This window comes from Misgurnus anguillicaudatus, chromosome 24 (assembly GCF_027580225.2).
Source record: "Misgurnus anguillicaudatus chromosome 24, ASM2758022v2, whole genome shotgun sequence".
Lineage (NCBI taxonomy): Eukaryota > Metazoa > Chordata > Actinopteri > Cypriniformes > Cobitidae > Misgurnus > Misgurnus anguillicaudatus.
Genome location: NC_073360.2, coordinates 26,791,495 through 26,806,779, shown reverse-complemented (window position 1 = coordinate 26,806,779; position 15,285 = coordinate 26,791,495). Strand labels below are relative to the sequence as shown.

Sequence of the window (15,285 nt, the reverse complement as noted above, 5' to 3'; positions counted from 1 at the left end):
TCTTTCTTTTTTCTTTGGTTGAGAAGATATTTTAGCAATGAAACTTTTATTTCTCGCACTGTGCTATTCTAAAGACTGTATACAGGTACAGTATAATAATAATAATAATAATTTTAACACCACATCCTGAAGAAATTCAATGGGGCAAGTTGTCACACTTTCAAAAGGTATGCGTTTTATGCATTTCATTCATTGCAGTTTATATTGGCCAAAACCATATTTGAAACAACAATATTAAAATGTCATTTGCAGATCATATCCTCAAAATACTGTGATGTGAAAAAGGGACATTTTCATTCCATTATAACAAATCATCAACATCTGCCACAGAAAGTGACTAAAAGGCTATTTAAATATACAGGGCTAATGTTTTGCATAATTTGGAGTACAAATGCTTTTTGAAAAATCCTTTTCACTTAAGTTCACTTAATTCAGTGCATCAGCTGCTTGTGAATTCTGAATCGTAAAGTTTAAAAACAAAACCTAAAAACGGCATGAGTGAGACCGTAATGGTCCATTATGGTTATCTTCTGTTGCATTAAGAAATTAAGCAATCAATATGTACCAAATTATACAAAATGACCCATGAGGAATTTAGTTACCTAATGTAAAACAATCATAATGCTCTTTATCTGTTGGTATTGCTGTATAATTGTATTCCCAGATAAGAATCGCTCAAAACTAATAACACACAGGAACTGGGAAGCTGCAAATAATTTTGACATGTACAGTTTAATATTACACAAAAATGAAATATAAATATGTCTTTTAATAACATATATGACATTATATTTACAAATTACTAAACCAAATATTGGGCCCTATCTTGCACCAAGCGCAATTGACTTTGTCAGTGACGCATGTATCATTTCGTATTTTGCACTGGCGCACAGCGGGTTTTTCCCTCCACAGACGCACATCGGCAAACTAGGGAATGAACTTGCGCTCCCTGGGCGGTTCAGCCCAAAAAAGGAGGCGTGCTCCGGCGCAAACCATCTCTTATGCTATTTTGCAGTTTCAAAAAACAATTGCGCTACTAACCAAAAAAAACTAGTCTAAAGTCAGTGGCGCGTTGCGCGTGGTTCATTATGCTATTTCAAGGGCGCATGCTTGACCATAATGTATAGCGTGCACAACGCGCATTGCTTATCTAATCTACACAAATGCAACAGTTATTTTTGCAAATCATAAATTGTTACAATAAAAAATATAAGATAAGGGAAATCATTAAATCATAAATTGTTACAATAAAAATATTAATACATGAGATAAGGGAAATCATTGTGGTGAGCACTGTGGTGATAGTTTTTATTTATTTTGTGTGGCAGCGTTAAACAATTATCATGCAAATAACGATTAAAATATTTTCATAAGTTTGTTGTGTGGCTGTATTACGTTTATTTAATCTAAATAATAATTAAAATGTTTTCATAAGAAACCTTCATGTATGTGAACTTGATTTGTAAGTGTACTTTGGGGTTGGACCTTGCTTTTTGCGTTTCTTGTGTCCGATTTCAAAGCCCCCAAACCCTTTCAGCGGTGAGGGTGGACGCAGCGATGTCCTCCTGTGTGCCCGGCGTGCCCGATTTATGCTGGCAAGCTTGGGATCCCCTCGTCTCCTGACATCATTGTAGTGCTTGGCGCAACTGATGAGACAATTGCGGCTATTTCCTCTCACGCCTGTTTAACCGACGCTGATTTGAGCGGGTTTCTCCTATCCAAATACAAAACAACTTCTCTGTCTTTGACTGCTCTTACAAGAACGTCGGTCTCCTCGACTGTGAACCGCTCCTGGCGTGCGCCTGTCAAATCCGTCATAATAATAGCAACCCGCCATGGAACTTACGCCCTTGCGTTTAAAGGGAATGTTGGATAGCGTTCTGATTGGTTTATTTGACGTTACGCCCAAACCACACCTATGAATAATGAACCTACTTCAGACCAACCCCTTATTGATTTGCGCCCGGCGCAAGACTTATTTCTCCCGCCGGGAAAATAGCAACAGCGCCCAAGATCCGCCCACAAAGTCACTTGCGCTTTGCGCTTCGGACTTGCGTTTCAGATCGTTAAAATAGGGCCCATTGTGTTCATGACATCTTGTCTTATCTTAACCCATTTGCGCCTGGTAGATGTAATGTTTCGGCGCAGCATCAGGCGCAAATGGTTTAATGGGACACTCCACTTGTTTTGAAAATATGCTTATTTTCCAGCTCCCCTAGAGTTAAACATTTAATGTTACCATTTTGGAATCCATTCAGCTGATCTCTGGGTCTGGCGCTAGCACTTTTAGCATAGCTTAGCATAATCAATTGAATCTGATTAGACCATTAGCATCGCTAAAGTCCTTGATTATTACACCAGAATGAGAGTATAGTTCTTAGCCATATCTGCCTAGAAAATCACAACTTTTAATTTTCCGTCGGTCTTAGTACACAATGTAACTACAGAAGAGTCAGTTTTAAATAGGAAAATTTCCAAACTCTTTGGTAATTTTCTAGCATGATGCTAATGGTCTAATCAGATTCAATGGATTATGCTAAGCTATGCTAAAAGTGGTAGGGCCAGACCTGGAGATCAGCTGAATGGATTCCAAAATGGTAAAAATAAAATGTTTAACTCTAGGGGAGCTTGAAAATTAGCAGATTTTTAAAAAAGGGAAGTGTTCCTTGAAAACCGAAAGTTAATGGGTTTTCCTTGCGGAAGGTATGCATTCGTTAAAAATTAGCAAATAAAATATTTCAAATCAATATTTATTGTTCTGTACCTTACATATGAGGTAAATAGCCATGTAATAAGTGAGATAAGCCCCTTCAGTGTAATGTAAAATCACTGACCACACTGTCAGGACTTATTTCTGAAATAACAACTGGCTGCCTATACATTATCCCTTACATAGACATTAGTACTATACAATGTTTGTTCAGTCGAAAATACTTTTTTCTTGTGGAGGTTCCTGTCTGCTCCAAGAAAATGTCCTAGTACAAATCGTGAAAAATAAAACCTACAATGTCTTGCAGACATCATAATTATCACTTTTTCTGTGTTGACAGCCCATCAAACCAGAGCCAATGTTCTCCCCAGACTCCCCAGTTTTTGTGAGGTGTTAAGCGGTTTTGTTAGGTGTTGAGGTTACCTACACACAGGGGTGAATGGCTGCTCACAGTGGTGGCACAATGTTGGGCCACTGGAGACTCATCTGATAATGTGCAAAACTCAGGAACCGCCGTCAGTCGAGGCCCCTTTCCCTCCTCCCAGATGTACAACGCCACCTGTAGAACAAGAAGAACTGTTTACACCTGGTATTAAGATGCGTTTTTGTAGATCAGATCAGAAATGGACGAGAGAGACACATTCACATTTAAATCTAGTATTTCAATCCGTCTCTTTTGTCCACTCTCGACTTCAACATGACCATCAAGGCTTTCTATGTAACAGCTACAACAGGTAAATGTGTGAATCTTCCATTGCATTCTAGGAAAAATGTGACATGATGTAACTTAAAAAGGGCAAATGAAAACAGAAAATATGTGATGGTCATGGTGCACCCCAAGTTATCAGACTGTCTGTCCTCAGCTCTGCAGGTGGTTTGCAAGAAGGGACATGGGGAACAACAGTTGAAAAAAACATTCTAATCCCACAAGAGCTGAATCACAAAGAATATGATGTTTCTGAGGCCATGAAGACTGGATGGGAATTATTTACTGCTAAGAATTTGATGGAAAGAGAGAGAGAGACAGTTCGAGAGATTGAACAAGGTAGTGGAGATACAAAATGTCCTAGAGAAATGTGACGGCAGATTCTGGCAGAGGTGTCCCAGTTAAAGAGCGACATACAGGTAAGATAACAAAGGAAAATTACAAAATAGCAGATCTCTATTTTCACATCTTCTAGCTTTCCTACAGTAATGTCAACACAGCAGTTACGAACATGAAATGTGTCAAGTTTGTCCAAATCCTCATTATAGTTAAGATCATGACAACACAACCCTTTAGGGAAGCCACGGCACTAGGGGGCCATTTATGCAACACACCTGAGCAGTCATTTTAGTCATGCAAGACTAAAGTCCTGTCTACTGAAATGAGAACCTGACATCGGCTGTACCATTTGTTTCTGAAAATAATTGTTCACCTATACAAATTTCTCTTTCCTGTTAACACAAAGGAACGGTGACTTCTCTTCCGAGAGGTGCAAATTCCAAATGTATGCTTGGTGCGTCATGTGAACCTATGTGCATCATGCGTCTTGTCAAAATACATGCCTATTGGCCACGCGTGCAAGTTTATGATAAAAGAGACGCTCATGTTTACAAAATACTTGCAAGACACTCACTTAACACTAAAATCCGAATACACATGAGATTAAGTGAGTATCTGCCAAACTAAGCATCTGTTTTATCATAAACCCATTTGAAGCGTCTGCAGCAGGAACATATTTTGACTACGGCTGTCAAAAGATTAATCGCGATTAATCGCATACAAAATAAAAGTGTGTTTTTGCATAATATATGTGTTTTCACTGCTTGTAATTATTTTGTATATATAAATACACACACATGCAAGTATGTATTTAAGAAACATATGAAGAGTTTAGTTGCAAAACGAGATAAATCCTTTTTTTTTTACATTTTTCTCAAAACATGTTTATTATTACGTTATCATGTTATTATTTTGTTTTATGGTGCTTCTTAGCTGTATTTTTTAAGTTATGAAGGTTTAAATCAAAACAAACCAACTGCAGTTGCATTGAAATGAATTGGACTGCACAACCAAAAAACGAGATTTCTTAACAATTAAAAAAACGGTGGTTATCTCGTTTTGCAACGAAACTCTTCATATACAGTATATATTGTAAATATAAATGTAAAAATGTATCCATAAATAAAAAAATCTTAAATTTCTTGTATGTGTGTGTTTATATACACATAGTAGTAACACACAATACAAACGCAAAAATATTACGCAAACACAAACTTTTATTTTGTATGGGATTAATCGCGATTAATCTTTTGACACTCCTAATTTTGACATGACATAGGTTCACATGATGCGCCGAACACATATTTTGAAATGATGAGCCACACACATGATGGGTTAAATACATGCTTTGACGAGCTTCGCATCGCGCGCCTTAAAAAAGAAGTCACCGGCTGCCAATGTAAACGAAGGTGTTTTGAAGAATATTTGTAAGAAAGCAGATCTGTGGTACCATTGACTGAGGAAAAATATGATACTATGGAAGTGAATGGTGCCCCAGATCTGTTATATTTAAAAGATATATTCATTGGTGTTCAGATGAACAGTATTTTATACAGGTTTTGAACGACTTGAAGTAAATGATGACAGAATTAAATTTCTATGGTAAACTATTAATTTAAGCTCAAACACATTTGTTTGAGGTTGTTTTAGATACTGTGAATGCGTACAGGTTGGCAAGTGCCTCACACATAAAATCATTCGTGTTTATCGATTGATGATTAATTTATTTAACTGCCGCGGGACATCTGTCGCCAGAGCGTTGCATTATCCTCAATTCATAGTACTAGCAGTCCTCAATCTTTAATATCTAATATCTTTGGCAAAACCCATAACAGGCTTAGATGATTTAATGCACAATTATGAAGAGATAAAACGATCCCATTCTCACCTCATGCTTTAGATCTATGGTGAAGTCCGACTTTAAAGGCTCCTCTTGAATTTTGTTTGCCAACCTAAAATGCGACAATTTAAAAATAATGAGCTTTTAAGTAAGCATTGCATGAATGTTTTTAATTCATATACAGTACAAATTTTTTGGGTGACACACTCGTAATTAGATCAAATTGGCTTGTGATATTCAGCCAAGGGTAAGTGAAGGCTTTAATCGAACCTGTTAACAAGAGGGATACTAAGCGCCCATCCAGCAGAGAAGTCTGGGTACTTGAAGGCAGCAGGGTTCTCAGAGAAGGCGTAATGATGGATGATAGTAGACTCTTCATCGTGTAATGGCTTGCCAAGAAACCACTCCTGGGGACACAAAGAAGAGATCAATCAAAACGATGGTCATCTTAGACTAAATTAAACCATAATAGCATCCGCCCATTAAAATGACACTGGTCTCAGATTGAGCAGCAAGACGTAGGCTTAAATACAACGACTATGAGACGTGACCTTCACAGTAGTTATAAGAAGAAGTATTGACTTTCTGTCATTCCTAAACTGCATAACTTGTTCTCTTCAATGAAACACTAAAGGAGAAACTTTGAAGAATGTATAAGCTGTTTTATCTCATGCATGTTCATATTTTATGCTTTTAAAGGATGCAAAAGAACAATAACATGATATTCCTATTACACTGTCAGAAAAAAGGTACAACAGGTACAAAAGTTGTCACTGGGGCAGTACCTTTTCAAAAAGTACACTTTTGTACATAAAATGTGCATACTGGTACCTCAAAGGGACATATCTGTACCAACCCAATGACAACTTTTTTTCTGAGAGTGTCACGATTTACAGTAAAGAAAATGTGAATTTATTGTTTCCTAAATGCCTTCTCACATGTATCTTAATGTTCTCATACAGAATGATACTGGTGTCATCAAAGCCAGTTTAAAAGCGATCAACTGATGTATATCTGTAATGCTTTAGGCTGTACATACTCTTGTACTTATATAAAGAAGTATGTCTATCCTTATAACAGCAACTTTAAATCCATCAAAAATCCCTGCTAGACTGACTGTATTGGTAATGTGATTTCTTTCTATAGGGAGTGTTTATCTTTGATTTAAGTGGGCCTTCTGCAGGCTTCAAGCTGAAAAGGTTTATCGATCTGGATAAATAATTTCACTCTTCAATCACTCCTGCAAACCAGTTACTCATAACAACTTTCTCCCATAAAGTGCTGACACCCTGGGGTTGAATTGCAACAGTGATGCCGACAGGCCAGCTTTAGATTTTTCCTGCTAAATATATATAAGTGCATATGTCATTATATCATTTTTTATAAGTGGTCTATACTACTGTCTGGGCCCACACTTCATGCACATGACATTAAATGATGTTATAATGCATGTGATTGTACAGTATTAACAATAGGACTAATAATAATAATAATAATAATAGTGTGTAAACAAAACAGTAGTGTTCATTAACATGAATAAAGTGCACCTATTTCATTGCTAAAAACAATGTTATTTTGTGTATTTGGTATAATACAATGTGTTTGCGTGGTTTATGGTTAAAAAAACACATTATTTTCCACATACTGTACATTTTTGTACCTCCAGATTTCACTCTCTTCCTGAAACACACAGATTTGAAAAGTGTTGTGTCCCTGATTGGCCAGCTAATCTGTACGTTTTGATTGGCCTAAATACTTCAGCAGGAAATGTGAGGCTCCTTACCATGTTTGAAAGATTCGCTCACAATGCAATGCTAACAGGAGTTAACTTACAGGCTTACAGTCCGAAGTGGGCGTAATTATGATAATGTCGGTCTTGTCTACATCACCAATTGCCTACAATCCGTGTGTTTGTTGTAGACCAAGAAAAGAGATTTACGTTGGAGACGATAACTCGCGTCATTGTTTACTTTGGGGTTTGTACCTTTTGCATATCGTTAACATGTACTAATACACACTAACACACCAAAGGAAATGTAAAATCGTGAATTGTACCCTTTAAATATTAATAAAGCTCCATTTTAAAACTTATCTGTAGCCATCTCTTTACAAATGCTATTTACTTTACAAAGTTATATTAACTCTTTCACCGCCAGCGTTTTTTAAAAAAGTTGCCAGCCAGCGCCAGCGTTTTTCATGATTTTCACCAAAGTTTAATGCCTTCCAGAAAATGTTCTTCTTTAAATATATAAACATACAATATACCAAATGAAAGAACAGAACCTCTGCTTTAAAAAAAAACAAAAAACATTTCATCCTACCTTCAGTAGTTCTTTTGTAATCAGCTTTTGAATATGGGTAGGTTTCTGGAAAAACACCACATTTTGAGCAAAAAGCAGAGATAATTCCATTTTTGTGACGGACTTTTCATAGAGATCCCATTCAGAGCGATCTTTAAAACAGACACGGACATGCAGCCGCTTGCCATAGGGCAATACTTCCGGGTTTAAAAAGTATCTCGTCAATGACGGTGAAAGAGTTAACATGCTTTGAAAAACAACCGTTGTTTCTTATTCTAGTTTTTTTTTATTTAATTTTTTTGCCTTTAATTGACAAAAGTAAGGAGAGGACAGAAATGTACAGGGTGAAGAGAGGGGAACAGTACCCGGCAAAGGATCGGCGAAAGCACATCTGCGCTACATGTCGGATCACTGCCCGCTACATCAGCGGCTCTGACTGAAGTAAAGACAGCACTAAACTACCATAAGATCAGGACTAGCACATCTCGTTTAATTTGATAACGGACAAACAGCAAGTTACAAACACTTGTACTTTTTTTTGGCAAACAGGCAGCCTAAAAAAATCTGGTTAGATTTCACAAAGAGTCACGGCACATTACGAAAAGTTCTTACTTTCCTCCGGTCAAATTTCTTGAGGACTCGAAAAAGTTTTGCAAGTGTCACCCTTGTGTCCTCTTCTAGAAACACGATCCATGAAGAGTTCTTCCCAAAATGAGACGAAAAGCTGAAGAAAAGAATAGTTTTTATCAGCAAAACTGGACAACAGAAACATAAAGCAGTAATAACCTTAAACCAGTTAAAGGGGCCATGGCTTGAAAATCTGACTTTTTCATGTTTAAGTGCTATAATTGGGTTCCCAGTGCTTCTACCACCTTGAAAATGTGAAAAAGATCAACCCAGTAATTTAGTTTTGGTAAACCAGTCTCTGCAAGCACGTGAAAAAATAGGTCATTGAAATTTGGCTCTCCTTGTGATGTCATAAGGGGATCTTATTATTATAATTCCGCCCCTTAATCTGCACTATCCAACCACAGCACTGCCATTTATTGCAGAGAGGAAATAATTCACAGCACAATTGAGTTTTAATTGCAACAAACCACCATCATTGAGATCAGTGTTTAAATTTCATCAGCTCATTTGCATTTTAAGGGACACACCCCAAAACGCCACATTTTTGCTTACACCTACAAAGTGTAAATTTTTACATGCTATAATAAATTATCTATATGGTATTTTGAGCTAAAACTTCACATATGTGCTCTGGGGACACCAAAGATTTATTTGACATCTAAAAAAAGTCTTGTGACATGGCCCCTTTAATACAAACATATCACGGAAGTTGCTGCATAATAGGCCTGTTGACTTTTTCCTAAACCAAGATTAAAGGTCACGTTCTTTCTGATCCCATTTTTAAACCCTAGTAAGTGTGTAATGTTGCTATAATAGCATAAATAATACCTGTAAAATGATAAAGCTCAAAGTTCACTGCCAGGCGATATATTTTCTTTCACAGAATTCACCTTTCAAAGCCTACAGCGAACGTCCGGTTTGGACTACAGCACTCTACATCCTGCTTTAATGACGTCACTAGATCAGTTTTTTGACTAAACTCCACCCACAGGAATACGTCAGTCGCCAGCTAAGCTAACAGGAAGCTAAGCTGCTGTTGTTTTGAGGACAGTGAAAAAAGCGCTATACAGATAAGTAAATTTTGTGAAAAATACAGCGTTTTTTTACACATGAAACGAACACATGTTATATTGCACACTGTAAACACAATCAAAGCTTCAAAAACACAGAAAGAATGGGACCTTTAAGATTTAAGGTACAATTAATATGGTATGTAACGTTTTTAAAGGTACAGTACAAATATTCAATGTAGGCTCTTAATGAAGGTTGTTATGAGGTAAAAACAATATAACACACAAATATAAACATGAATTCTTCACTTTGCAATGTCTGAGAAGTTGCTCCATCACTTACTAAGGCATCATTGGGAGAATACTCCAGTTTCCCTCTGTGTCTGACAGCGTGTGTAAGAGCAGGATGACAGGGGCTTTCTAAAACACACAAACACTCTGTTACTGTCAGTAACGGGAAGATACTATGTGAAATTTCACAGCTACTGTATCAAGGTTTGCCAAATCAGAAGTTACTTTCAGGGCAACAGTCTGCACAATGCATGAACTTCAAGGACAGACTGGAAAATCTGTCATCTAAGAAATAGAGTTTTTCTGCCAATATAGGGTATAGTAGATGAATGTATTTGATACTCCTGTAAATGTGTATGTGAATTTCTACTGTACACTGTCAGAACAAAAGGTTAAAAATGGCCGCTAGCTGTCACAGGAGTAGTACCCTTTAAAAAGGTACTAATATGTACCATTTGGGTACAGGTAAGTATACATTTGATACCAACATGTACCATTGAGGAACTTATATACATTCTTTGGTACTAATACCTTTGATGTACTAATATGACGTCTTAAGGTGCAAACAGTGTACTTTTTGAAAGGGTACCATCCCATTTTTTACAAAGGTGTAGATTCACGAAAGAGGATACTGGCATTTGGTTCTGGCAAAATACTCTACTTACTTGAGCGATAATTTTCATCTTCAGCTGAGATTTATTTGACAATGATGACTTTAAATTTACCCACAACATTTTTGTTACACCGCCATTGTATGACTATAAAAATATAAAAAGAAATGGCTTGCTCGCCTCAACCTCCCATTCACCCTAAATCACCAAATCTTGTGTGCCAAAAAAAGCATTCAGTACCAATGTACATTAAACATGGTTTCCAAGAAAGTTGATCCCAGTGATGACAACTAAAAATAGCTGAGAAGTGAGGACTTTGTGACACTCATGGTGTCTTCACGCTGCTCATAAAGACGTGTAAAAAGGGACTTTGATTATAGAGTGACTCAATCTGAAGATTACGAAGATGGAGGTCAGCGAGACCCCGTTGCGTATTTCAAAATCAGAAGCTTAATCGCATGGCCACCAGAGACTAGACATGTGAGAAATTAGCCACTGAGCATGTCCTGAGATGTTTGACCAGTGCCTTCTAATAACAGGGTGGACGCATAGCTAAAGTTTGGTAACCCAAACCCCCAGTTTCAACAAAGTGTCCATTTGGATCATGCCTTATGTTACTAAACTGGTAAACAAACCGAGGTATATGTCACATTGCCAAGCTGCAAAACAGCTCGTTCAATCATCTATGACATCTAGACTAGATGCAACTGCCCGCATTCCTCACTAAATTTCCTAGGATAGCCAAATCATCCAAAGGATCTATAATCTATCCTTTACCTTAAATATGCAAACTGTGTGCTGCTATGCTAATTATTCTTTATCTGCTCTTCTACTTTCAGATTGGGATGCCCATCCTGGGGCACCCAGTGATTACACCAGCTCCAGCCTCCCACAAGGAAATCAGATCTCCTAACACTAGTGGAAGATGATCCCAGACCATGGAAGGACCTCATAACACGCCCACAAAAATGTTGGATGACCCAATACCAGTGGAGAGTGACACTGGCCCATGGAAGGATCTTCTTAAACTTTCGATTTGTTTGTGTTTAAAGGCGGGGTGCATAATTTTTGAAAAACACTTTGGAAAAGGGAGTGGGGCCGAGTACCAAAACACACTTGTAGCCAATTGGCAGTAAGGGGTGTGTCTATTAATCGACATCGGTGGCTGGGTTGCGTATGTTTGGGGCGGGATTCTATTGCAGTAGGGGCGTGTTTAAAATATCAACATTGGCTTTCAGAGATCATGCACCCCGCCTTTAACATATGTTGAGTTTATGTTTCTATTGTGTCTTCTGTAAAGCTGATTTGCAACAGTGTAAACAGTTCAAAGTTGAAATGAACTGAACCTGTGGGAAAGTTCATCTTCCTAGTTACGCATTAAGCAATTACCCTTTGCCATTTTTAACGAAATGACATTTTCTTGTGCAATCTGCTGTTTAATCTAAAAGGGATACAAGCGTACTTAAATGTCAGGCCTTGGGTAGAATATCACCCTGAGACAACATGGGTGATAAATGAACCGAAGAAGTACATCTGTGGCATGTTTTCACCGGCAGCAAATCACTTACAGGAGAGATGGGACAACATCCCCATTAAACTAATGTTTTAAGTAAGCAATAAGGTACAAGAGGCTGTGCTGTATCGTGAATAAGTAACGGCTGAAGGGCGTTGTTAGGCACGACGCGAAGCGGAGTGCCTGCAACCCCTTCAGCCGTTACTTATTCACGATACAGCACTTGCCTCGAGTACCTTATTGCTTTTATAAAACGGTTACTACACAATATTAAAGTAAAAAAAATATTACTGCAACTTTCATGAAGTTAAATCAATAAAAGCATTCCTTCCGCTAGAAAAAATAGTGCCTGACTGCGAACAATAACATGAAAGCTCAAATAAAAACACCAAACTGTTCTCAAACTTTGTCTCATTATATGTTTATGTGTTGCTAAGGGTGTTGCTAAGGGCGCAGTGATATTAAATAGAACCGTTGGGTGAAGCGGTCATAGCAGTGTTTTATTGTGAATAAAGCACACCTATTGACCAATCAGAATCAAGGATTGGAACTGACCGTTTTATAAGTTTGCATAATGAACAGAATTTCCTAGTCAGCAGTCCGCATCTAAACAGTGTTTTTTAAAAAGCTGCGTGTCAGGTCAAACTAATACAAATCATTATTTGGATGCATTTCAGTTGTGAGGTCAGGTTGACTTAGCTAATGTTCTCTGTCTATTCAGCCTAATTACTCTAGAGATTGGACAAATGTAATACATCACTGCCCCGCTAAAGGTTGCGCAGTGTAACCATGACTGTGAATCGGTGTTATTAATTAGAGAAAATTTGAGCTGATGGAAAACACAGCTCAAAGCTTCTTTACAGTCTACAATGAATTATCCAGCACTTTTCCAAGTCATTTGCAATTACAAAACTCTCTCCAATACTTTTATTTAATTGTTATATCTTGAGAATACATAATGGCTTGTTAAAGGCACCGCTTTATAATATTTGCTTACGCAAACCAAACTACTAAACAAAACTCTTTTCGACTGTGTGCAGGAAACATTAAATAATGTGACATAAGCTCCCTTAATAGTATAAATATGTGACCCTGACAGTGTAATCCAGGCTAAACTCTCAATTTAATTAGGAGATTAGGAGCATTAAAGTTTTTCCTATGGTCAACAGACATATATACAACAATGGTCATTGCATGTTACAGAATGCACAGTAAAATAAATTCCTTGTTGCACTTAAACAATTAATTTAAACTTTTTTTGACTAGTACACTGTAATATAATTCCTTTTTGCACTGAAATGTTTAAGCTTAAACAATTTAAATTAATAAATAATCTCAACTTTTTTGACTAGTCATTAGTTGCTACAAATTACAGAGCCCCTAAGGTGACATTGTCACGACAGGGTAGGAGAGACAGGACGCAAACGCAAGGCTCCAAACAAACAACACCCAACAATAAAAACACGAGGGCCGACAAGGCGAATACAGAAACCCAGGAACACAAACACAGGAACAGACAGGGAACCGAAGACAATGATCCAGCAGTGAGCAAACAGAAGACAGAAGTATATATACACAGACTAAATGACAAACAGGTGTGATGAGGCAGGTAATTAATCAATGAATGTCCAGGTGATAACAATCGGAACAGAGACAAGACATGACACGGATTAACCGTGACATTACCCTCCCCTCTACGAGTGGCTACCAGACACTCACATAAAACACAACAAAAACAAAGTCTGGTAGCGAGAGTCCAAGGGAGGGATGGAGGGCTTGGGGACCCTGGCGAAGCCGGCAGCCGCCGGGATGAGACCAACAGGACGGTTGGCCGGACTGCGCCAGGAGAACCGGAGCGATCGCTCCGAGAACCGAGGCAGACGAATTACCCCCCTCCTGGGAATTGTCGACGATCAGATGCCCCCGGAAATCATCTCCCATCCCCTCGCGGAAACAGAGACCCTCGGTAGCCACCCCGGGGAAATGATCGGGCGTGGTCCGTTCCGGATCTCCCTGCGAGCAGGATGGTGGTCCTCAGAGGGACCGTCGATGACGACTCAACCGTTGGGGGACCGCCTGGGCAGATCCTCCTCCCGCAGGAGCGAGCGATCGCTCACGGTGGTCCCCAAGAGACATCGGGGCTGATGGGGAATGAACCCCGATGTCACTACTCCCCCTCGACGAAACTCCTGGGGGAGCCGCCCTCCGTGAACCTGCTGCGTCCAGTTTGGCTGGATCATTCTGTCACGACAGGGTAGGAGAGACAGGACGCAAACGCAAGGTTCCAAATAAATAACGTTTAATAATAAAAACACGAGGGCTGACAAGGTGAATACAGAAACTCAGGAACATGAACACAGGAACAGACAGGGTATCGAAGACAATGATCCAGCAGTGAGCAAACAGAAGACAGAGGTATATATACACAGACTAAATGACAAACAGGTGTGATGAGGCAGGTAATTAATCAATGAATGTCCAGGTGATAACAATCGGAACAGAGACAAGACATGACACGGATTAACCGTGACAGACATTGGAGCAAAAAAATCTAAAGTTTAGTTTCAATCTAAAGGAAACCTTCATGTGCAGATTTTTTTTAAAGTTTAGTTTTGGGCACTCACATGAAACTATCGTGCGCTTCCGCGAAAGTACCGCGTGCTCATGTGAAACTTTCGCGTGAGCGCGCAATAGTTTCGCGTGAGCGCGCGATAGTTTCACGTGAGTGCTCAATAGTTTCACGTGAGTGCGCGATAGTTTCATGTGAGTGTGCGATAGTTTCACGTGAGTGCCCGATAGTTTCACGTAAGCACGCGGTAGTTTCACGTGAGCATGTGGTAGTTTCACATGAGCATGCGATAGTTTCACATGCGCACATGAAACTAAACTCGATAATTTTACATGCGCACGCGATATTTTCACGTGCGCACGCAAAACTTATCTTTATTTAATTTTTGCTCCATGTCCCCTTAGGTGCTCCTAAAGTTGTAATAACTGTAATAAAGCTCATTCAACTTGTTTTTTTAAATTTATACCGACTATTCAAGAAATTTGAAATTACTTATTAATTCAAGTTGTTTAAGATTAAAAACAGTGTGTGTAGTTTCATTATAATCTTTCTAATAATTATATGTTTTGTACGTGTAAGGAGTCGATATAAAAGTTATTTTATATTTTTATTATTTCAACTTTATTTATTTTTTATAGCAACTCTTCACTAGTCAAGAAAGTTGATGTTAATTGTAATTTCAATGTGATTAAACTTTTTGATTAAACTTTTTTTCTTAAAAAAAAGTTGGCTCAGAATCATGCAATGTTTATGTTGTTTGTCTTAT

The 15,285-nt window shown here is 38.3% G+C and overlaps 1 protein-coding gene across 3 annotated transcripts in view; it reads right to left on the bottom strand.

Moving 5' to 3' along the window:
* b3glcta (beta 3-glucosyltransferase a) overlaps positions 1 to 15,285 on the bottom strand; it is an 88,278-nt gene that overhangs the window by 12,367 nt on the left and 60,626 nt on the right. For all 3 annotated transcript variants that reach the window (XR_008642487.2, XM_055196871.2, XM_055196870.2), the window contains exons 5-9: positions 9,879 to 9,955; positions 8,508 to 8,619; positions 5,866 to 6,002; positions 5,644 to 5,707; positions 3,138 to 3,269 (exon numbers count right to left, since the gene is read on the bottom strand). Coding sequence is in view for 2 of the 3 variants with exons in the window: in XM_055196871.2 (XP_055052846.2) it covers positions 3,138 to 3,269; positions 5,644 to 5,707; positions 5,866 to 6,002; positions 8,508 to 8,619; positions 9,879 to 9,955 (522 nt within the window). In the remaining variant the exon portion in view is untranslated. The remainder of the gene's footprint in view (positions 1 to 3,137; positions 3,270 to 5,643; positions 5,708 to 5,865; positions 6,003 to 8,507; positions 8,620 to 9,878; positions 9,956 to 15,285) is intronic.